Below are 25,916 nucleotides of genomic sequence, written 5' to 3' on the forward strand. Positions count from 1 at the left end.
TAATTTCTTTGGAGACCAAATGAAATCACTGGGTGAAGTATTAGACCAGGGGTGCTTAGATCTGGCCATGGGCCCCACCTGGAAATAGCAAAGGACCAGTCTAGGGTGCCTCTTCCGGTGAAAACGGGGCATGGGGAGGCTGCAGGCACCCCTATGCACCCCATTTTTTGCCTCTTGCAGCATTCTGCCAGTCAAAATGAGGTGCAATAGGGCTGAAGCCCCACCCCCACCCCATTTTGGCCAGTAGGGTGTTGCAGGAGGCATCTATCCCCCCGGGCCAGCCTGCGGAGGATAACTACAATGCTGATCGAGTCCTCAAAAAAATCCAGTTTGACACCACTGTATTAGATCAATTTACACTTCTTGGATAGTACCACCTTCCTGTAAGGAAAAAGACTACATAATATTTCTCTGCAAAAACAGCTTTGTCCAAGTTCATTAGAAGAAACAATTTTATATATCCCCTTGCAATTCCCTTTTATATGACATAGTGGTGAATTAATAGCACCTCTCTCAACTACAATCATGCCTAATCAAAGGGGGGAAATTATTTTCCTTATCTTAGCTGAAAGATTACAAATAGATTCTCCAGATGGGCTGCTAAATTTGTTGCAGTAGTTATTTCTGCTAATTATTTAGTTGTCTATTGAGCCTAATAATTTATTTTCTCTCCAAGGACATTTGCATTTTATGTCTATTTTAAATCTCAATTGTTAACTCTCTATATGTACCCTTCTTATAGTTCATGTTTTTGCCATGTACTGTAAAATCACTTTTTAAAAAAGAATTTTTCTGTAGTAAAACTGCAGATCTATCTTTAAAGTAATAATATGGCTTGCATCTTTTTTAGCTTGCCTTCTGAGGATCCACCAGGATATTATATGTGTGTATATTTCTGGACCTAATGCTCACCTTGAATCGTGGTTTTGCAGTTGGTGGCTGCAACATTTATTTCATTTTTGCAAGAACAGGAGTAACGAGATTTTTGTTTCTGCAGGAACTGCAGCAGTTCAGGACCTAGTTTTGAATCTCTGGCAAGTCAGATCTTGACAATAGTTCTTTGTTTAAAATTGTGAGATTGCTGGAAAAGAAAACAATTGCAGGTCATCTCAAATTGCTTCTGAGAAATTGGAGAGAAGAAACCATAGAGTGAACTCACTCTCGAAAATGCTAAATTACCAAAGTGATTTGCTTTACGTAGGTAATGTTTTTTTTATTAAATAAAATTCTTTTTTTTTCTTAACAGAAAAATAGAGAAAAGTCAGAACTTGAGGAAATCATGCAGCGACGCCAAGAGAGGATTGATTCTTCTATTTAAGTTATTTTGGTTTATTTCAACTTGTAGTCAGATACATTTACTTGCAAGAGAAAGGGAAAAGAGGAAAAATATAATGGAGTACCTCTTCAAGTGAGACTGTTGGGACTATCAATGTGCATTGCCATTCAGACCAACTGTTCCATCAGCAATGTTGACAAAGGGAAGACTAAACTCCCTTTCCCAATGCATTGGGAAAGAAGCTGTAGTATTGAATGAAGTATTATATTTTGATATTGCTATATTTTATACAAGATGTTACGTCTATGATTTCAGAGCATGAGGATGACCAGATTTTTGCTCTAAGCAAAGGTTGGGTTGAAGCAAAACAACCCAATCAATCTACGCAGTACGTTTTCTCTGTGACCCATCAGTGCATCCAGAACTGGCTGGAAATACCATTTTGTTATAAGCCAGCAAACCCATGTGCTTTGCAGCCTGCATGCTTCCAAATCTTCCTCTAGTTTTGTACAAAACCCAGTACAATCTATATCTAGCATTCAGTAGGGAATCTTCTGCATCACCTTTGTTACATGCAAAAGCTTATCATTAGCAGTCAAGACCTTTAAGTTTGCCTGCATTTTTTCCCCCTAGAATTATTTTTTTTCCCCAAGCCGCTTTAAAAAAAATGACATGCAATCAAAAAAGGGTCTTGGGAAAATACTTTGTACTGTAGTAAGTTGGGTTCACCCAATGGCAGTTTAATGATTAATTGAAATAATTGAAATAATTCATTCATATTGAAAGTGATGGCAATCTAGTTTGCTTGCAAGAACACATCTCTCTTTGCATATGTTTTTCTATAGGCTTTGTGTATGTGTGTGTGCGCGTGCACACACACACACGACTTGAATCAACTGGAATGCTTTGCACTTGCCCAGGCTTGACCCCACATACCTCTATTCTGATCCTGAAGTGATCACATGAGGCATCCCTGACAATTTCAGCAGCAAATCTAAATAGTCACAGTATTCAAATTGTCTTGTGAAAAGGAATGTCAAGGCATATAAAAGAGTGCATAATTGAACTGGCCCATAGCCACGTATATAAAAACTTCTATTTCTCATTCATTAGTATGAGGAGATACCTGGAATTCTACAGCCCAAGCCTGTACACACACACACACACACACACACACACACACACACACACACACACACACACACGTATCTGTTTAGAACCAGAGCCTCATAGGAAGAGCTCTCAGACTGCTCTGACAGTGGACTCTCTGGCAGCTCTGCAAATATAAATGCAGCAAGGTAGAAGAGAGAACAGCATTTCATTTGTTTTTATTTTTCCCAAGCCCGTTTTCTTTTATGCCTATTCACTTTTAAACCAACTGGAGGAAGTTGTTCTCCACTATCTATAAAATTGGTGTAGATTAAGGTTAGGTTTAGGGCATGACAGGGCCCCCGCAAAAGGCTACCTGTATGTTTTCAGGATATTCCCTGCTTCCATTTCCCACAACACTGGACTTCAGGTGTTAACAAGCAAATTTTAAACATTTTTTTCAGAGGTTGGGAAAGAATATTCAAGGTTAGATCTCGCCACTCAAGAGGTAAATTGAAGAAGTCTCCCAAATACTCTTACAAGGGAGTAATCCAAAGAAATACAATTTAGAAATCAATGTGTTTCTTTGTTTTAATCCATTATCCCTAAACTGTATTCAGACCAAGCTTTAGAATGAAGGGAACTATTCTCAGTAACATATGGCAAAAATATTCAGAGTAAAGGTGGACTAAAATAAAAGCCAAACAAATACATTCACTTTTGCTGTTTGGCATGGCTTTAGAATGCTTTTCTTACTTATCCATTTTATCCGAGGGAAAGGACAAAATTAGCTCTTTGTTTGGGCACTCTTGACTCATAGGCAGCTTCAGTATCACCCAATTAATAATGATTAATCAAAATACTAGGAAGAACCCAATATATAATTCCAATCTGATGGGATTCTCAACATTCCAAATACATTCAAACTATGCAATTTGTTTTAATTTGGGGAAGGATACCCAATGTGTAGTTCATGAGACAATTTATTTTAATTCCAGGAAATCCTCTAATGATTTTCATAAAAATTAAATTTATGAGCCATATGGAGAGGAAGAAAATGAAATATGAAATTAGAACATAATACCTTATGCACTCAAGACACCATTAATTACCCTTTTATAATTTTTTAAAATCCAGAACAATGTTGGTGAAAACTTATATTTGGTGGCTAAGTTTTTAGTAGGTTCATTATACTAAAGTACAGGTGCCGCTATGTCTCCTACCTTTTGTAAAGTGAAGCTTCTCTTTGCTTAATTAGGCATAAGCCAAAATCCACAACCAGTTGTGATTCTCAGATGCTTTTCTTTTTCTGTCTAAATTATGTAATTGGCTGCTTACATCCACAGTGGGAAGCTATTTACCCAAAATCAGAGTATGCAAATGAAGTGGGATTGTAGACTTATGAAAATTGCTGTAGTCAGTGTTGATGAACACAACTCCATTCAAATGGCAAATCAGTATATAAGATATTGGCTGCTAAAACTTCATTTACGTATATTTTGAATCTGAAAATATATAAAGAAGAAATTATTAAACATGAACTGTGTCTGGTATATATCACTTATTCCAAAAAATGTGTATAATTCTGCATGTTTGAAGAAATTTGCAAAACCGAGCCTTTAAAGAAGGCATACTTTGTTTGTACATTTGTACATTAGCCAGAATGGTTTCTCTGTACATAACTATTTAGACTAAGTTCTTAACAAAGGCAAAACAAAAAGCTTTTGTGGAGATATTGCTAAATAAAAATATGCTCATGTTAAGTATTTTAAAGTTAAGTATTTTTTGCAGAGATAATTTAAATCATACTTTAAAATCAGAATATATATATATATATATATATTATATGTGAAGCTGACAAATATGTAAGCAGCAGCAGATGCACTTACTTATAGACCAGATATAGAGCTGGCAAAATTAACTATCCGCTTATCATATGAAATATTAATAGTACAGTAAAGCCAAACAAAGTAATATAGATATTGACAACTCCTAATAGGAAGATTATACAATAAATATAAGTAATAAATGGCTATGTTCTCACTTTAAATGTACATTAATAGCTGTAGATTTTAGTTTGCTAAAGATACATGATTATCACCATTAAGGAACAATGCCAGGAGAGAGGAAGAAATCAAAGTAACAAAATTATTTTTTCCGTACATTGTATTGCCTATCTATATGGTAGGACTGAAGTGACATTATCCCGTCTTTCATTTGACTTCTTACAACTCTGTAAACATCTTTTCTCTTAACTGAAGTGAAATACATTTCTCTGGCTCTTATTTTCCAATGACATGTCAGAACAGAAGGGGTTTAGATCCTCTAAATCCACAGCCCGCCTTGGCATGTTTGACTTTATCTGAAGGTATTAGAGTATAAATAATTCCATCAGTGACTTTTCTGCAGTAGCCAATAGGAAGCTTAGGAGACTGAATCGCCTTCTACTTGGAGGAATCACTTTCCTCTCTGCCATTGGAGGAGGAATGCCAAACACACACTATGGCAGATGTAGTTGCAAGACTCTCCTGTATCATATTAATGAAGCAAGCACAATCCTCATTTCATCACAAGCCCCGGAAAACTGCTGTAGAGAAACAAGTCTCGCTCTTGATTAATTTGGAAGTATTTGAAGCGTATCAAATTGGGTATATATACATATATCTGCATGTATAACCAAAGATGCTTTCATTAGTGTTGCTGAATTGTCTGTATGTACTATAAATGAAATGGAAAGTTGGTTGAAAATTAATATTAATTTTAAAATGTATCCTTATGTAAAATATGAATGGAAATTTTAATGCTTTGCTTAACTGTATCTATGCTTCATTTGTTGCACAATTTGCATGATTTCAACCAAAAATGGGAAATTTGAGATTTTTAATACATGTCCTCTCTTGCATATTAAAACTATCTACCAGCACTGTTCAAACTGGGGGCTGTCTCTTATAACTTAATATTTTAGTTATTCTATATGGAAAGCCTTCTGCGTGTATTTGCTTAATATACGGACATGACTAGCCCTACAGCTTATTTTCATTTGTGATCAATTATCATATATTGATAGGGACTGGGGTCAAAATATTTTCTGGTGAGATAAACTATGCAATTGTAGCACTGTGGTAGTTACAAAGAAGTTGAACACCTTCTCACCACTCAACTTTGAGTTTACCTCTAGTTTTTATTCCAAGTCCAAACTTAAAATCTTACAAATGATTTTCTGTACTAATGTGCAAAATGTTTGAATACGGGAAAAAATGCCCTGCTTGTTTAACATTACAAACAGGTTGTTTTGGTCATTTAAGTCTTGAGTTAGAAACATGACGTCGGGCTGCAAATGCTACTGAACTGGCCAAAACCATCAACTGTAGATGTAAAACAGCTACTCTGCACTCAGAACATTTTTTGAATTCAAAAGAGACATTTCAACTTGAGAATGGCGCTTTGTACATTCCTATTCTGGCCTTTATACTGCATATGAAGTAGGTAGCGGCCCAATTTGAAATTTTGATCAAAGTAATAGAAATCTGCAATTTGTTCCATTTTCTCAGGCCGTATACCCTGAGAAGGACTGTTTGTAATCCCGTTGGAAGAAAATTGGCCAATTTCAGCAAAAACCTATACTGAATGAATGACATGTCTGCTAGGCTGGATTGAATTTTGAATGTCAAGTTAGGGAATTCCTCTCCCAGAAAAAAGAAACAGCAGTATATTTTGTTTCTACTAAAAAAAATCTCTTTTTCTCTGATATACATTAAATGAGTACTCCAATCCACAATATGTTAAGAAATTAATTAGACAGGCAGTATGAGCTGATGCATGGGTGTTTTAGCATAGCAGAGATTTTCTTTTTGGCTTTGAATATTGTATCAAAGAAATACCTAATTAGGATTATAATATACCTTTTCCAATTAGCTATTAGTGTTCAAGTAATCAGTTGTTCTTCCCAGTTTCTAATGTAAGAGCACAAAGAACACCATTTGCCTGATTTTCTTTTCCCCAAAAAATAATTCCTCCACAGGGAGTCCTCATTTAGCAACTGCCTCAAAAAGCAACTGTTCATAGTTATGACAGGGATGAAAAAGGAACTTTGCAACCAATCCTCACACTTACCACTTTTGCAGATCTATAAAGCAAAAGAAAACTATAGGTAGTCCTCTTTTAGTGATCACAATTGGGACTGGCAACTCAGTAGTCATGCAAAGCAGTCGCCATCTCAGTGACTGCTTTGCATGACTACTTTTAATACAAAGCTGGTAGCCTCACACTGCAACGCATTCAGTTTCACAGCTACTACAATTGTTGCCAAGCAGGGACAAAAATAGCTAGAGAAATTATTGAAGCCTGGGAATCAGTCCCTTATGAGTCAACAGGAGTGCTGATTTATGACCAGCTTATCAGGTGTTTAGGACCTGGCAGTACAAAGGAACAACGATCAATAACATAATAGCCGGCAACACACTAATTAACAAAAGCTAGACACAACCAGCACTGTTAGATATTCAATGGGGAAGTCAGTGACATCAGAAAGAAATCCTTTCCTTCTACCGTTGTCCTGCCTCTTCAATCTAGCCCATATCTAACACTGGCAACGAGGATGGGATTCTAGAAGAGAACAAAGGAAACGAGGTGAAGACAGAAAATTCTAACAACAGAACACTGCTATCACCATGCTGATCATCAGAATGTCCACCCACGCTCAACCAGAACCTTTTGATCCAAAAAAGCATGACTGGGTCGCATACAAGGGACAATTTTGAATGTTTTTAGAAACAAATTCACTGCAGGATGCAACAGAACAGAGGAAGAGAGGTCTATTCGTGGGGTATTGTGGAAATCGCCTCTACAAAACGGCTAGAACCCTAGCTGCTCCCAGAGATATGGAAACAATGGAATGGAAAGAATTACAGAAGATGTTAGAAAAACATTATGCTTCTGCTGCATTGTCACTGGCTCACTGACTTGACTTTTACTGCAGAGAACAGAAACCAGGTGAGACCATAAATGATTACCCTTACAAACCTACAAGATATTGCTGCAGGCTGTGAGTCTGAAAATGTGGAAATAACTGTGATAGAGTTGTAGTTGGAATGAGGGACCTGAGATTGCAAAGGAAGCTGATAACTAAAAAGAGCATCTCTTTAAAAGAGGTAATAGAGGAAGCCCGAGCAGCAGAAATCTCGGAAAAAACAGCAGCTAAAATTGAGAAATCCGAGAGTGTTCGCTCAGCTTGGGGGCTGACCAGCAAATATCAGGGAGAGGGGGAGATTGGAGAACTCTCCGAAGAAGAGGAGGAAGAAATACATAGAGTAAAACCTGATAGAAGATCAGGGCCCCAAGGGATGAGCCAGAGACCCCTATGGTGTGCAGGCTGTAAAGGAAACCACCCCCGGGCGGTTTGCAAATTCAGGGATACAATCTGTGGCCAATGCGAGATGCATATTGCTGAAGCATGCAGAGCAAATCTGCCAGCATACCCCAGTCAAAGATAAGCAGGGTTCCCTAATCACCCACATGGCCCACAACAAAGGGGATTTTAGAGACCTCCTCATTCAAATTACAGGAGGGAAGAGAATAGAATGGAGAAGGACAGAGACTATGAACACACAACAGTGGGGCATTCTGATCACCATAAATCAAAGAAATTCAACATCACAGTGATAATAGGAGAAAAACCTTGTGATATGGAAGTTGACTCCAGATCCTACATATCTATGGTGTCCTGGACAACTATAAAAGAAGCAATCCCTGGCATAACTCGACAACAACTATAACCACAACGTTTAATACTAAAAGATTTCCAAGGGAATAGAATTCCCGTGTTAGGAAGAGGAATTTTTCCAGTAAAATTCAGAAACTTCACCAGTGAATTGCCTTTAACCATCATGGACAAAGAAGTACCAAGCCTCCTCAGAATAGAATGGTTTAAAGCAGGGGTGTCCAACCTTGGCAACTTTATGACTTGTGGACTTCAACTCCCAGAATTCCTCAGCCAGCTGGCTGAGGAATTCTGGAAGTTGAAGTCCACAAGTCGCAAAGTTGCCAAGGTTGGACAACCCTGGTTTAAAGCCATAGGAGCGGAGGTGATCATCCACACCACTCAAGCGGAGGAGCACAATCAAATGAGAGAGGACCTGCAGACTGAATTCAAGGATGTGTTTGACAGAACCCTAGGCAAGTATAAGGGGACCCCTATTTCCCTCAACCTTGATCCAAAAGTTCCCCCTGTCAGAATAAAACCAAGGCAAGTCCCTTTCTCCTTGAAATCCAAAGTGGATGAACAATTAGATAAACTCATAGCCCAGGGAATACTAGAGCCAGTTGATCACGCTAAGTGGGAGACCCCTATAGTCACTCCAGTTAAGCCAGGTGGGCCAATTAGAATCTGTGCTAATTATAAAATTTCACTTAATACTGAATTGCAACAGAGCGTATACCCAGTGCCAGTTGTACAACATCTGTTGCATTCAATACGAAAGGGGAAAATTTTTGCCAAATTAGACTTGGCTCAAGCCTATCAGCAGTTACCTGTGGATGAAGAAACAGCAGAAGCTCAGACCATTGTAACACACGGGTGCTTTCAAATGCAAAAGACTGCAATTTGGGGTCAGCTTAGCCCCTGGACTATTTCAAAGCTTAATGGAACGCCTACTACAGGTCATTGTGGTGGTGGTACCTTATTTTGATTATGTCCTCGTGGCAGCAGAGGACAAAGAACAACTTAAACAAAGACTAAGGCTTGTCTTGAGCAGATTTCAAGAAGCTGGCCTTAAACTCAAAAAAGAGAAATGTCACATAGCAGTACCAAGTGTTGAATTTCTGGGATATCTAATTGTTGAGACAGGTATACACCCCACTGATAGTAAAATAAAAGCAGTTAAGGAAGCTCCCGCTCCAACAAACAAAACAGAATTACAAGCTTTCCTGGGACTTTTAAACTTTTACAGTTTACAGAAAGCGACAGTTGATGAACCACTTCACAGACTTCTTGATAAAAATGCAGAATGGACTTGGGGGCACAGAGAAGCAACTGCATTTGAATCCACAAAAGGACTCCTAACTTCTAACAGTGTTCTAGTACAATATAATGAAACATTACCTCTTTCACTAACATGTGATGCATCTCCTTTGGGGTAGGGGCCATTCTCAGCCATAAAATTCCTGAATGGCAGAGGAGCACCCATTGCTTTCTACTCAAAAACTTTATCCAAAGCTGAACGGAATTACAGCCAGCTAGATAAGGAAGCACTGGCTGTAGTAGCAGGCATTAAGCATTTTCATGAATATCTTTATGGGAGACAATTTGAACTAGTCACAGACCACAAACCACTCCTAGGCATCATAGCAGGAAACAAACCAACACCAAAAATATTGTCCCCTAGAATGACATGATGGACTGTTTTCTTAGCTGCATATAACTATCGCCTTATACATTGACTGGGCAAGACCATAACTCATGCAGATGCACTCAGCCCTTGCCCCCTTCCGGAACCTGTTGAAGACCCAGCTCCAGCCACATCCATACTCCTCATTGAAGACATCGCCACCGGCCCTATCACAGCATCAGAGATAGCCAAACACTCAGCCAAAGACAAAACTCAGGTGCGTATTTTAAACTGGGTGTTGAGGGGATGGCCAGAGGAAGCGCTGGAAGGTGACTTTAAACCATTTAAAATTCGGCAATATGAATTGTCTGTAATTAAAGGGTGTTTGCTGTGGGGGGGGGGATAGAGTTGTGATACCCGAGACGCTGAGAGAACAAGTCTTAAGAATGTTGCATGAGGGCTAGTAAGAATGAAAGTATTAGCCAGAAGTTATACTTGGTGGCCGAGAATGGATAAGGAAATTGAAAAATGGGTTGCAGGTTGTACACCTTGTCAGGAATCTGGACCCGCACCCCCTTCAGCACCAACCCTAGAATGGGAATCACCAAAACCACCTTGGTCTAGAATACATACAGACCGGGCAGGGGCAATGTAGGGGCAAACATTTCTAATAACTGTTGATGCATATTCAAAGTGAGTGGAAGTAACAATCATAAAATGATGCTGTGATTAAGATATTGAGGAAATTGTTTGCCACACATGGGTTACCAGATGTTGTGGTATCGGATAATGGGCCCCAATTCACAGCAAACAATTTTGAATGTTTCCTAGCTGAACAGGGAATCTGCCACTCATTATCAGCACCTGGACACGCCCAGAATAACGGGCAGGCAGAGAGAGCCATAAGGTCCACAAAGGAAACCTTAGCAAAAATGGGATCAGGGGATTGACAAATGAAAATAGACAAATTCTTAATGATACAACATATCACACCTTCGGCCGCCACACACAGAAGTCCAGCAGAACTTTTAATGGGGTGGAAGTTAAGATCAGAGCTAGATAGATTACACCCACACTACAATCCAAGCACACCCGCAGATTCGATGAGTAAATGCAGATATTTGAACATAGGTCAATCGGTCTATGCTCACAACTATGAGGGGGGGGCATGGGTCCCTGCACGAGTAGTGCAAGTCACAGGCCCCCGATCTTATAGAGTAGAACTAGAAGACAGGAAAATATGGAGCAGGCACATAGACCAACTCCGGGGATGATTGGAACAGAATCTGAATGACCAGAAAACCTCAGAAACAGAAACACAACATAGAGAGGTAAGACCAACCCTAACAACTACAAATACTGAAAACACAAGCCTCCCCACTCTAGGGTGAGCCTCAAACTCAAGTACACCGCAGGATAATTTAGCTGAAGGGGGAAAATCCAGCAAAGAAACTCAGAGCCCTCTGTTCCGTCGGAGCCAGCCCTGCCCCTGAAAAATCCTGAGGCTGGCTCTGGAGTGACAACAGACCCAACTAGTCAGTTTGCCACCGGGGTGGTGGTGGTGGTGTGTGAACTGTGAAGGTCCAGTCACACTCACAGGAGTCCCTCCTACTTATGTAATTATGTCTGTGAGTGAGAGCTGATCAGATGAATGCTTCTTCTAGGAGGGGAGGGGTGTTAGATATTCAATGGGGAAAAGTCAGTGATGTCAGACTTCTCCCATTGGTTCATTTTCCAGGCGGGAAAACGAACCAGCCATAAGTGGCTGAAATTGTGGACAGCAGCCTGCAAAAAGAACAGCAAGCACACCAAGCAGCAATCTTTTGTTCAGAGCTAAATAAAGAAATCCTTTCCTTCTACCATTGTCCTGCCTCTTCAATCTAGCCCATATCTAACAAGCACTATATAAATATAACTTTAGTACCGCTCAGTGCACGTATTCTGGAAAAAGGGAAGTTCCCTGAGGATGGGCTCCAGCATGAGCCTCAAAGCTTGGAAGTATAAACTTTTGGTCCAGACTGCACCTTGCAACAAAACTCTTTGTACAATCCATATGTTAAACAATGTATGAAATGAAGTAAATCATGTGGGACTCTCTTGCAAGCCTACTCCTATATTTTTAACAAACTTTTTTCTTCTTGGGGTTTCCCCCCAATGCATGATATGCTTTTTCTGGCACAACCTAATATTGACACATGAGTTGTGCTCCTGAACCTGACATTGTAGGCTGAGAGTGAGTGACCAGGCCAAACTCGCCCAGCCAGCTTTCATGCCCAAGGCTGGACTAAAATGCACCATCTCCTGGTTTCTATCCTAGGCCAAACTGGCTCTCAGAAGCTGTCTTTCAAATGGTCAGTGATATTTTACTTGATTAATTCCTCAGTTTTAAGCCATTAAGGACTCAAAAAAGCATATTGTGTCCATTCTACATGCTAAATATAATAATAGATGGTTAAGAGGGATTTGAAGATTAGTGTAATGTTTAGCTCAACCTGTTGGCTGCTTTTTCTTCTCTTTACATATTTATGAAGACAGAAGAAAAAGCATTCAACAGGTTGAGCTAAACCTCTATGTGTTTTCCCCCAGCACCCAGCCAGGGTGGATCCTACCTGTTAAATTTAATGGATTAAAATTTAATTGACCATTTTTTCCTCTATTTTTTTTATTATTATTAGGATTGAAAGTATATTTCTGTTTTGTTTCGTTGCTTGTTTTACTGTTTTGTATTTTATTTTTTATAATACAACAATATTAAAAAAAAAAACATATTAGGTAAAACCGAGGAGTCCAACGCAAGATTGCAGGCGGGGAGGGGGAGAAACGAGGCTGATTTATGTAACACCTTGTCTCTCAAATGTGCCCTTTCAATGCTGAGAATTTAAATTAAGGCCAAGGCACCGCCTGCTCGTCCGGCAGCCCAGAGCAATCCTGATTGGCTGCCGAGCAGGAAAAACCAAAGGCTACAACCAATCGCCTGTCTCCCCATTGCCCAGGGCAGCCTTTGCGCACCCCGGCGCTCTTTGGAAGGGAGAGAGAGAGAGAGAGAGAGAGAAGGCTCGAGAGGCGGGGAACGGGTTCCGTGATGACGTAGGCGCCGGCCTCTGCCTCTGCCCGCCCTTCTGTCTTCCGCCAAAGAAGCCCGCGGCCGCTTGTCTCACACACACACGCGCACCGCTACACACCTTCGTGCGGCGCAAGCCCGGAAGCCGCGTGCCGATCCCCTGGATTTCCCGTCCGAGGCTACGGAAACGACTCAGCCGCGCCTCCTGATTTCTTCGCAACCGCGCGCGACCATGTCAGTTTCCCCCGTGAAAAAGCAGAAGATGGAGTCGGCGCTGGAGCAGCTCAAGCAACACACTACCGTGGTGGCCGATACGGGAGATTTCCACGGTGAGGGGCGACGATCCCTTTTGGGGATCCGGGAGAGGTCGTCAGGAACGGGGGGGAGAGCTCCTTTGACCTCTGGGGTTCCCTATCGAGTCCGATCCGGCTGGATTTCGTGCCCTTTCCTCATGGTTTCTTCCGGGCACGGTTGAACTCCCGTCGCCTTTATCTCCCCGCCTGAAGGCAAGGCCAGTTTAAGAGGGGAGAGATGGGGAAGTCGTGTTTTTCGTAGCCCGGTGCAATGCTTATTTTTGCATAAACAGGCCTAATAATAAGGCTACCCACTCATTTAGAACAGGGGGTCTTCAAACTTGACAGCTTTAAGACTTGTGGACTTCAACTCCCAGAAATCCTCTACCAGTCATGTTAGCGCAGGAATTCTGGGAGTTGAAGTCTGAATCTTGCCAAGTTTGAAGGCTCTTGATTTAGAAGCTCTCTGCAATGTTGGGATGTTCATAAGCTTTCTCCGACTTGACTTCAAAAAAGGTGCTGTTTTATTGGATTCCGATTTTGTTTTCATGGGCAATTTAAGGCTACCCTGTTTATGAGGGAGCTTGGAAAAAAATCAAACTTAGTTAATACTTGAATGGGAGAGGCCACCAGAAGGTCTCATAGCTATAGATTAAGCTAAGATGTTTTGGGGGGCAAAAAAAAAATCTCAGAAGAAGAAATTGACATTCCACTTCTGTTTTGTTGCCAAGAAAACAATGTGGATTAATTGCTCTACCTTCTGTGCTTACAAATACTACATGTGTGTCAGGTCTTCATGCAATTGCTGTATTTTGCTGCTGTCATACCCAATTTAGTTCTAGGGATTAAGGCAGAGGTCCCCAAACTTGGCAACTTTAAGACTTGTGGACTTCAACTCCCAGAATTTTCCAGGCTGGAGATTCAATCAATCAATCAAATCAAATCATTCAGCACAGCTGGCTGGACAATTCTGGGAGATGAAGTCCACAAGTCTTAAAGTTGCCAAGTTTGGGGACCCCTAGATTAAGAATTTTACTTCAATTCATTCTAAATGCAAGGCTTTACAAAAGTTTACATATTACTAGTATCCAGTAGCATTTTTAACACTGCCCAGTATTCCTTTCCACAAGGAGCAGCATCAAAAGCGTCCCACCTCTGTTATTGTGGAGTGATATAAGCCACTTAGAAAACATTATTTACACAAAAGCAGAAGTAGTATAGATAAGTGATAATTTGTTAAATGTACTTGCTGCCCAATAATTGTCAATTATTAAAACTTTGTATACATATTTAAAATCTTTCAGATAATCTTTTAAACTCTCACAGCTTAACTCTCTTAACTGTTAGTCTTCATAGTTTTGCAAGTAATTGATATTTATGTTTTTCTGGAGGATATACCTATTGATTTTTTTCAAATCCTAGCTTAATTCTTCTTGGACTTGGCTGAAAAGAATCATAATATGGTTTTCTATTAAATGCTATTAAAATTGGCTCTTAATATGCTTTTCTATTTAAATGCTATTTAAAAATCAGCTTTTATAAATAAGTAAGCTGATCTGTTTACAGAGCTCCTATGTATTCTACCACTACTCTGTCTATAAAATTGCATAAAATAGTATTGCTTGCAAAATTTAATATTTCGATCTATTGTTTAGATTGCCAATGTATATTATACATGGATAGTAGTCATTTCTCAGGGTAAAAGTTGCTCAGATAATCTAACCTAACATGAAATATTAACTAATACTTAATAACCATTATGAACTATTATGTAAATGGTCTTATGAAAGACATTTCTTCTTCCTGTTGCTTAACAGGTGATGGAATCTTGCTGTTGGACTATGAGTTAGCAGATTTTGACAAGAAAAAAATATTTTTAACTTGAGAAAAAAACTTGCAGAGCAGGAAATTACCCTCTATATGTGATGGTGTTAAATATTTGATGTAAAAATACTTTTGTACATTTTCTATGCAAATATTGCACAATATATTTAAGAATATCACATGGCTATGTGGGTTTCTGTGATGCCACTTGGGTAACTTTGCAAAGTACTTTGGTATGGTATGTCCTCCTTAAGTAGTTGGAGATGATTACCAGCATATCTAAGTTCAAATCACCTACAGGGACCTTAACCATGAAAAGCACAATTTTCTAGCCTGCCTATGTAGCATTTTGGAATGTAAAAATGTACTTAGACAAGCCAGTTCAGAAATAGTTATTTCTACATTACAGTGCATGTGCATTGTCATACACAGACATGAATTTTACTTTTGGTAGATCACCCTGCAAATTATTTGAGTCAGCCTTTGAATATGGACAGGGTAATAGTCATATGCATATGCACAATATATCAAAATCTATTTTATTTTTTTGCAAGTGGATGTGGGATAACACACATCTGGATCTTGATATGGTAAGAACTGCAGATATTGGCTGTTTACTGCACAGTGCTTTCTATTCAAAGGCAAAAATGTGCTCAGAGTGTAGATGATACAGATGCAATATTTGTCTGTAACTTATTAAATACACCTGTTTACTGTAAGAGAAAGTTCAAAGTTACGATGGCTGAATGAGCGGAACTTACAACCAGTCCTTGAAGTTCTGGTCATCCCAGCACTTCTGGGGTCATGCGATTGCAATCTGGGTGTTTGTTGTGGCATTCTGTAGTCACATGGTCGCCATTTGCGACTTTCCCTGCCGGCTTCACATAAGTGAAGTCAGTGGGGAAGCTGGCAGCGAAGACTAGAAGATGCTCAGATAATTCTTCCACATCCAGCAGCAGCCAACCCAAGCCTCACTGTGTTTGTGTCACACAGCACTGGCCAGCAGCAGCCATTTTCCTGTCTCCTGGCCAGCTTGCAAACCACCTGAGACTTGCAACTTTCTGCCAGCTTCCTCACTGATTTTGCTTGTGGGAAGCTAGCAGGAAGTTGCAAGGAAGGTCCTTGTTTAACGACGGCAATGGGGATTCTCAGGATTGTCATCACTAAATGATGCAGTCATGTAACATTGTTCTTTAAAACCATGTCACTTGGTAACAGAAATTCTGTTCCCAATAACTTATTAACAGAAGACTGCATTGAAATGTTGAAAGAGGGAATGGAGTAAATAGTACTTCCTAAATCTACGTAAATGAAGAAGTTCACAAAAAACAGTTTGCATAATTGGGTATCATTTTGATCTTAATTAAATTCTATTCTATGACACTTGCTATTCAGAGGTTTGAAACAAAGCTGTATTGCTTTTTATGCTTTGAAGAATACTGGTTACTAACCAAAGTTACACTAAAAGTAAAAAAAGAAAAGATTAACCAGGGTTAATTTAGTCTCAAATTTATGGTAATTGGCTGCTTATATCTGAACAATTAAAAATTAGTCCTCAGATTTGTAGCAACTGAACAATTGGATAGACTTTTAATCAAACATTGGTTTTCAGGATACACTGGTATTATAAGTAAAGGCAGAACCTAAGCTATTCATTACAAAAACCTGAGTTTTATGGATTTATTCCAAAATAAAAAGCTTTTGAGCTCCAAATATATATAATTACATGCTTGATAGACTGTAGGGAACACACATTAATTTGAATATATTGTCAAATGGGCAAGCTGAATTATCCATTTGTATTCTTGACCAAGGTTTTCTTTAGTGAAAAGTACTGAAACAGGTAATTTATTCATCAGCACTCAATTATATTTCACATTTTTTCACAGCTTAAATATTGTTTTGACTGAAGATTGAGCAGTCTTCAATATACAGTATATCTTCTATTATATAGAGATAGTTCTCGACTTAATGACCACAATTGAATCCATTTCCGTTGCTAAGCAAGATAGCTGCTAAGTGAGTTTTGCCCCATTTTATGAGCTTTCTTGCCATAGTTGTTAAGTGAATCACTGCAGTTGTTACGTGAATTGTTTGGTCATTAAGCAAATCTGGTTTCCCCCATTGACTTTGCTTGCCTCATAAATACATACATGCCAGTTGGCAAGCATGACCATGGGGATGATGCAATGGTCATAATAGTGTAAGCTGTTCATAAATCACTTTTTTCAATGCTATTGTAATTTTGAACGATTGATTGTAAGTTGTAAGCAACCTGTATAATTGATTCCGTATAACCTATCAAACAAGCTTGCAAACTCCCAAAGTGATATTATAGCAATAGCATTTGAACTTATATACGGCTTTACAGCCCTCTCAAAGCAGTTTACAGAGTCAGCCTATTGGCCCCAACAATCTGGGTTCTCATTTTACCCACCTCAGAAGGATGGAAGGCTGAGTCAACCTTGAGCCTGGTGGGATTCGATCTGCCAAACTGCAGTAGAAGTAGCTTGCAGTATTGCACTCTAACCACTGCACCACCGAGGCTCATACAGCAGATGTCATTTTAAAAATGCCCCCTTGTGTAAAAAGAAACAAATTAGAGAATACATGGAAAACCTCTAGATTTCTTACCAACCCTGAAACTTTCTGAGTCTTTGCCTCAGAACTTTTCCTCCATAGGAATACGTTTCATTCTGTTGGGGTTTTTCTTTTGTAGATTTTTCTTTTCTTTTCTTGTTAAATTTCTATTTTTGTTCAACTATATTTTCATTAATTATTACACTCTGAGTTAGATTCACATTGTAGATCTTGGTTTGACTGCATATTTTCACATTATGAATAAGAGGTCACTTAACTGAAGTGCTTTTTTATTAGGGATTTCTCTTTAGTAACGTTCTCACTGACACTAACTTGAATTTGCCTTTTACGTCGGTGCCAAAGACATATCATGTTTTTCCAGATTATTTTTTTTCTGTTGTTACATTGCTCTTTTTAGACTGATTTCATTTAGTGGATTGTATCTGTACAGCATATTGAAATCTGTTTGCACCATGGTAAAAATCATGTTAATCAATAGAGGACATAACAAGAAAGATGTTATGGAGAACAGCCTAATATCCTAATATCAACTTCCTACATGACTTTGAATGAGTCTTTGAATAATATACCCTAGCTGCTAATTTTACTAAGAACTGTATCTGTCTCTTCTTAATTATTAGCTCTCAATCATATTATATGCAAACATAATTTCTGGCATTTGAATAACTACATGAATTACATTGCTCCATCTTATTGCATACCCTTAAAAAAATTCTTATCAAACTGAGAGGCTAACATCCATGCCCCCAACCTTTTTATTCTTGTTTGTTGCTTTCCTTTCTACAGCTATCGAAGAGTACAAGCCTCTAGATGCTACTACCAACCCATCCCTGATACTAGCTGCAGCTCAGATGCCAGCCTATCAGCAGCTGGTAGAAGATGCTATTGCGTATGGAAAGAAACTTGGTGGGTGAGTAAGTTTGCCAAGGTTCTAGTTTTGCAGTTTTGATACTTAGTTGGTATTATCAATATGTGTCCTCACTCTGTTATCTTTCACCTTAACATAAGATACTGTCAGATTTAAACCAGGATAAAGAAATAAGAATAATAACAGAATAGAGGAAGTCAAAGCCCATTTTGCAAACTAACAGCCACTCCCAGTTCTTTCTCATTACAGAAGGAAGAAGGAAGAGAAGAATAGTTGGCTCAAGTGCACCACTAGGGAATGTGTCAGAGGTTTAAATAGAGGCCTCTATTGAGGTTGCATTAATCACTTTTGTCCTAGGAGCTAGAGACTTAGATTAATGTTGATAAAGCTCAGAACATATGTATATGTACATGTGCACACCTTTGAGTCAGTGATGACTCCTGGTAACTGGCTTGGACAAGTCCCTATGGTTTTCTAGGTAAGATTTCAGAAGTGATTTGCCATTGCCTTCTTCCTAGAGTTGAGAAGGTGACTGGCTCAATGTCCCTTAGCTGGCTTTATGCTTAAAGCAGGACTAGAATTTATTCATCTCCTATTTTCTAGTTTGGCATCTTAACCACTGCATTAAACTGACTGTAAACTTCAGAACATTGTGCAAAGAATTAATATTACTGTTCCAATCTGACTCATTTATTTTTATAGATTGTCACATTTTTTCCTCAGTACATGAACAACTACTTTGGTTATTATACAATTCTAGGTCAGAAAATGAACAAGTTACAAATGCTTGCGATAAGCTTTTTGTACTGTTTGGGGCAGAAATACTGAAAAGGATACCTGGCCGTGTGTCCACAGAAGTAGATGCAAGGTGAATATTTTCTGAATTCATCAAATATATTATTTATATTTGTTTGTTGGATTGATTGATTTATATCCAGACTGTACTTCAGGAAATCAAAGTGACATGCATCCCCCATCTTATTTTTTCCCATAAGAAGAAAAAAAAAACAGATAGGCTGGCCTGACTATCTGACCCAGAATACCTGAGCCTGAAGATGGACTTGAATCTGGGTCTTCCTACTTCTAGTCTAACTTTGTAGCTCCAATACTACATTGGCTCTCATAATGTTGCCTATGAGCCTGTGAAGATTATCAGTGGAGGTATGACTCTGAGTGGCTCACAGCATAAAAACAGAACAGATAACCCATTCAGATAAAAATATAACAAAAAACAAAAACAGATGGCAGATCTGATCAACACAACAAATCACATACCCAACAAGGGGCTCCAGCCCAAAGCCCTTTTTTGTTCTATTAAACCAGTTAGTCTCTCTTGCATGGATTAGAGAGATGGCCATCCTCTTATTTGCATCTATGTACTGGGGTCTTTTGTTTTGCTTACCATTCATGGTTCCTCTGAAGGCTTCCAGCTGAAGATCTTGTTTAGAAAGGCCTTTGAATAAGCCCTTTGTTGTCCTATTATTATAAAGATACTAATTTTCTTAACGGTATTTGTTTCTTTAATGTTATTCAAATTATTTTATTTGATGGGATGTAATGTTTAAGACAATTAATGCAGAAGTAGAAATGGCGCATGATAAATAGATATTCCAAAGCTGGCAATTTTAATCGTGTTTTCACCTAATGACATCGACTTCTTAAGCAGAAGACTGAGGTTGGCAGTGGTATAGAAAGGCATGAAAGTTGCATCCCATATCTTTGCATATTTGCCTACTTGACTAGTTTACACAAATTATAATGAAACAAAAAATATATCTTTTTATTTTAAAGGTTGTCTTTTGATAAAGAAGGCATGGTTAAGAGAGCCAGACAATTCATAGATCTTTATAAAGATATAGGAATTAGCAAAGATCGTATCCTCATCAAGCTGTCATCAACATGGGAGGGCATCCAAGCTGGCAAGTAAGTGTACCAGGAACAGTAGTACGGATATAAGACTCATTTGATAGCTATTTTATATTCCCTGTTTGTCATTTTTTACATAGGAATTTCTATCTTAATCCTATCTTGACTACTTTCACCATATACACTTATTAAAATAGCTTATTCTGATTACATTCATCTTTGAGGTTTCCTCTGACATAGCCAGTTTTCATTTCCATTTAACGTGGGGGAGGGGGGGAAACATGCAGTTAAAACAGTCATTTTCATTTCTTTCAAGATACATTTTTTTCTTGTCCATTTGGCACTGGTGATGAGCTGTGATAGTGGGTATAAAAGCAGCTATTCTTATGTCTGATAATCATGTTGCTGCTCTATGTGTGGTGAATGACGTACTTTCTATTCTCAGATATTTTATTCCACCTATATTTTAATGTTAGAGCTTTAAAGATTCACTTCCGTTTTCTCTTTGATATGCTCAAGATACGTTTCCAGCTCAATATAGTATAAATCAGGTGAATAGTTCTGCACATCTATACACCTATTATTAAAGGGGTTAGACACTTTGGATTAGGTAAACTGAGGAAGGAAAAAGGCTAAGATTTTAAAATTATTTAAAACCTTAATCTCTTTGCTTTTCCATTATATAGAATTGGAAATCACCAATATCACTGGCTTTTTTCCTAATTAATAATATGGAGAAGGGTTGCCTGCTTTCATTAAAAATAAATTGAAATTTATCTAAATCTGCTGGAATTACAGTCTTTTTTGTTAGGAAGACAATATGAAAACACTTTTTTTTTCCTTCGAAGAGATCTGCCATGCATCATCTAATACCCCAATTTATAGAAACATTCTAGCAAGGTACATAAATTCATCTACTTGCTCTAATTTTTTTGCTAGGTATCTATAATTTGCAACCATCCACTCCATTTTCTCTATCAGAAATGTTATATTTCAATATTATATTTCAGTTTTCAGACCTATAGTTTTCCTTGGAATATTCAGTATCTATGATGATGCTGTCTATTCAGTCAGCTCTGATTCTCGGCAATTCTATGGACCAGTTCTCTCTATGGTTTCCTAACTTGTATGGCTTCTTTCAGTTATTTTATAGTCTTCTTTCTTTCTCTTCTTTCCTTTCTTCCATGTACATTTTCCCAGGATTCACTCTTAATATTACCCAAAAAGCATTTTATTTAACATTCAGAACCTCCTTATTACCTGTGCATCCTTAATTGATTCTCTCAATCTTTATTTATCAATGAATAAATAAATCATTTCAGATTTAATTTTTTTCTTTTGCCATTTGACCAGATGAATATGTTTAAACAATGTGTTCAAACCTTGGAGATGTTTTTATAAGTAGATACTGACCAAGCAATCATTCTAATGTGTTGCTGACTCAGTTTTCATGTACCTTTTATATTCCTGTTCATCCGTTCATGTTGACTAACAGAAGAATTTGCCCTGCAGCATCACATTCATTTATCCCTTCCTGGATCACATTACAGTCTGAGTTGCCATTTCCATATGCTGAGATCATTGTGAGATGAGACCATTTGACCCATCATGTTTCATCAGTCAAAACTTTCACAGAACACTTTGTAATAAAAGAGAGAAGTAGTCATAGTCATGTCACAAGTAGCCTTCCCTCCTAATGCTATCAATAATACCAGTCTATCTTGGCATGTCTTACTCTGTATGCCACAAAGAAAGCTGAAATTCTATTTTGTTCCAATTGTCCTTCTGCTATTCTATGAAAGCTAGGATCTATAACACAGAGACCACTTGGCAACATACTGTTGCCCATATCCCACTAACCACAAAGAAAACAAAGTGTCCTGATCCCTGATAAGACATTTCTTTTTTTTTTAAAGTAACATTTAAAATAAAATTGTATATACAGCATTGAATAAAATTGCATGCGTAACAGAAGTGAGGCTGATAGGAAAAAATCATTTGCTCTGTTTTACCTCATAGGATCCTTGAAGAACAACACGGGATTCATTGTAACATGACCCTGCTCTTTTCCTTTGCTCAGGCAGTTGCTTGTGCAGAAGCAGGGGTCACCCTCATTTCTCCTTTTGTTGGCCGTATTCTGGATTGGTATGTTGCAAATACGGACAAAAAAACTTATGAGCCATCAGAGGACCCAGGTAATTGAATAAGTGTTAAGAAATTAAGTTTGCAATTGAATCAACCTGCAATGTTTAGTATTTGAAAATAAGCCGTTCTGAGAGTTCTTTACCCCTGAATAAAGTTGCCGTAATTGCTTTAAATCAGGGGTCTCAAACTCAATTTTACCTGGGGGCCGCTGGAGGCAGAGTCTGGGTGAGGCTGGGCCGCATAAGGGATTCCACAAAAAAACTTGTTAAAAAAATATCCTCAAATGTTATACTTTCATATCACGGTGGGGGCCACAGGATATTGTCCTGTGAGCTGCAATTGGCCCGCGGGCCACGAGAATGAGACATCTGCTTTAAATAGTTACCTTATGTTCTCTTTTAGGGGTAAAGAGTGTCACTAAAATCTACCATTATTACAAAAAGTTTGGCTATAAAACTATTGTAATGGGAGCTTCTTTTCGGAACACTGGACAAATCAAAGCATTGACTGGCTGTGACTTTCTCACCATTTCACCTAAACTTCTGGGAGAGCTCAGTAAAGATAACAGCAAACTGACCCCAAAGCTGAGCGTCAAAGATGGTAAGTTTTCTGCCTTATTAACATGTGGGGTCCAATAGCCCTAAACAAACACTGCTCAATACAGTTTAAATACAGATTAAAACACTTTAATTGTGATCTTTTACCACATCATCTCAATGTGTAAGGATTTACTTTTACTGAAATATCTACAGAGGGCTGTATATGTATAACGGTTAATTCTTTCGGTGCTCAATAGGTAAGGTTCACTTTCTGAATAACTAATATCTCAAAGAGATACATTAGATACAAAGAGATACATTAAATATATTTACTGTTCAAGAATCTGTAATACTTCTGCTATGGGACTGAAAGGATAATATCAATACCTACGTATTCATATTAGTTTAACTGAATGGTTTCTGTAAGACGTTGAGATTCAGCATTCCCTGTGATAACTGTACAATTTGTATCACAATAAAGTATACCATTGCCTACTTCCATAATTGGTTACTTCTATCATCTTCAATACAGCCCAGGAATCTGACTTGGAGAAGGTGCATCTGGATGAAAAGACATTCCGTTGGCTTCATAATGAAGACCAAATGGCTGTGGAGAAACTGTCCGATGGAATCAGAAAGTTTGCTGCTGATGCAGTGAAACTGGAAGTCATGATAAAGGTAAGATTAAGGGATTATTGGCTTACTAAATATATTTCTAATGACTTTAGGTATATAAATTCAAAAACGATATACGCTCAACTATATATAACTTGCAAGTTATTTTCTGGTTTTCAGTGCTACTGCATATGCTGCATTGGCCTTAAATAGGTTAAATCCTATTTGTCAATCTTTTCTTGTACATTAAATAACAATGATTTCTTAAAATGTTTGCAACCAATGTGCCTATTTATATATTTTTTCTTCTTTTTTAGGAACGGATGTTCGGTACTGCGAATGGAAAGTAGACATGGCAAATTTAATGGATGCTAAATAGATGTAAAGATTTACATGCTGCATAGGAAAAGATTTTCTGTATTCACAGATTTCTGTATGAATTTGCAGAGAAAAGATTCTTCGGGTCTGCTGTGCTTTTATATATGAGGATTGTAATATTACAATTCTGCATTACCAATTTTTTTATTCTTCACTATATTGCAGATGCATAAAGGACCAATTGCCTTGCTTTTTTCTTCAAGGTACTACTACTAATAATAATGATAAAACATTCTGATGTATAAATGCATTCCAAAAGAATAAAATGTACTACATTTTATACAGCTTTGTTGACTCCTATTGAGGCAAGGCCTCCATTTGAAGGATTTATACACGCTATTTCTACAAACAAAATCACTGTAAGAGTTGAACAAGTGTGTTTTATAAACATTCCATTCTTAAAATTATGAGGAGCTTCCCTACAGTTCTTGTAGAATGAATGATGTCTCACAGGGTTATTGCTGTGGGGGAAAAAGGAGGAAGAAAGATTATGTACACGGTTGAATTGTACAAATCAAAGATTTGGATATAAATCCAAATTGTAATGCAGTCTCAATCTATAAAATTTCAGGTAAGTGTCTAATTAAAAACATCCAGTGATGAAGCACCTACAACTTCTGAAGGCAAGCTGTTCCACTGGTTAATTGTCCACACTTAGGAAGTTTCTCCTTAATTCCAGGTTGCTTCTCTCTTTGATTAGTTTCCAACCATTGTTTCTTATCCTGCTCTCTGGAGCTTTGGAGAATAATTTACCCCCCCCCCCTTTGTGATAGCCCCTCAAATACTGGAATACTGCTATCATGTCACCCATAATTATTTTCTTTAGAGAAGCCAAACCCAAATCCTGCAGCTGTTCTTCATGTGTTTTAGTCTTGTGGCCTTTGATCGTCTTAGTTGCTCTTCTCTGACCTTTTTCCAAAGTCTCAACATCTTTTTCTGTAGAATTTTAAATGAGAGTTTCAAACAGTAGCAAAGTCCTTTTCAAATGGCCATTAATACTGCACAATTCCTTTAGATCGAACCCTATCAGATATAGTACAGCACTTCTAAGGGCAATACTGGGGATGAGATCCCAGTTTCGCATAATTGTGATTTTAAAATGTAGTGATGACCAAATGACAACCAGATGACTGCAAGAACTATCAATCCTTTCATTCCCCGCCATTCAGTCAGAACTGAAGCAGCTTCTTAGATGAGAAGCGAAATGTTTTCACGGAAAAACATAGTGCAGTTGCCTTTTGGTGGGGTGGGGGGAAAGCACCTTTGGGACAAGGTTAGTGGAGGTATCTAATGGCAGCACGAGTCAAGAAAATTCATATATTTCATTGAGCACTTCTAGGTGCTGTGTAGCAGTTTTAATGTATTATTGATACATCAGTAACTTGTTTCTAACTTGTTTCTCCCCCTTGTCCACTTGGCAAACAGTGGAGCAATTTCTACAAAATGCAAGCTTTGTCTATTATACAGTGGAGTCTTTGGTACTCTGAATGCGGTTGTTTGCTTGCAGATGTTTCATTACCTAAGTAACTTCAGTGTTGAGCACTAAGGAGTCCACAATTCAATCCTTGGCTACATTTTTTCTTATTGGTTGTGTATTGGAATCTAAAATAAACCAAAGCTCAAGTACTACTGAAACTTTTTAGGTTTTGTAATTCTAGAAACATTGCTTTTCTTTTGGTGTTGCGTGCAAATGCACTTGAGAAGGTAGTCTGCTTTTTAAAAAACAAACAAACAAACCCCAATGGAATGTGTTCTTCCTCTGGTTCCTGTGCTACAGTAAAACTACTCTATGGCTGTCTGTGTTATCCAACCAAGTAAAAAGCACAATCATAAGGTGACTGTGGAATATATTTGCCTAGACTACAGAGGTTGCCAGCATATTATTTAGTCTATTATATGACTCTAAACCTTGATTCGCAAACTAGTTTGCAGGAAAATCTCAAGTACTTCTTCAATCTTGAGTCAAAATTATAATCTATGCAAGTAGGGTACTATTTCTATCGTTAACAAATAAGATCCACAACAGACAACTTGAA

General features: G+C 38.2%; 2 protein-coding genes across 3 annotated transcripts in view; both read left to right on the forward strand.

Annotated features, from left to right (window-relative positions):
- Positions 1 to 5,297, forward strand: part of EPS8L2 (EPS8 signaling adaptor L2) — a 96,624-nt gene extending 91,327 nt beyond the window's left edge. For both annotated transcript variants that reach the window (XM_026706624.2, XM_087920927.1), the window contains one exon: positions 1,247 to 5,297. In XM_026706624.2, coding sequence (XP_026562409.1) covers positions 1,247 to 1,318 — 72 coding nt within the window. In that variant the 3' untranslated portion in view covers positions 1,319 to 5,297. The remainder of the gene's footprint in view (positions 1 to 1,246) is intronic.
- A 7,433-nt stretch (positions 5,298 to 12,730) lies between these two features.
- Positions 12,731 to 24,160, forward strand: TALDO1 (transaldolase 1). Its single transcript, XM_026706630.2, has 8 exons — positions 12,731 to 13,080; positions 18,256 to 18,379; positions 19,098 to 19,205; positions 20,129 to 20,260; positions 22,223 to 22,398; positions 22,751 to 22,948; positions 23,420 to 23,565; positions 23,820 to 24,160. Exons 1-8 carry the CDS (start codon positions 12,984 to 12,986, stop codon positions 23,850 to 23,852), a joined length of 1,014 nt encoding a protein of 337 aa, XP_026562415.1. The 5' UTR covers positions 12,731 to 12,983; the 3' UTR covers positions 23,853 to 24,160.
- The last annotated feature ends 1,756 nt before the right edge of the window (positions 24,161 to 25,916 follow it).

Source organism: Pseudonaja textilis, chromosome 1 (assembly GCF_049901715.1).
Source record: "Pseudonaja textilis isolate UNSWEBS1 chromosome 1, rPseTex1.2, whole genome shotgun sequence".
NCBI classification, from domain to species: domain Eukaryota; kingdom Metazoa; phylum Chordata; class Lepidosauria; order Squamata; family Elapidae; genus Pseudonaja; species Pseudonaja textilis.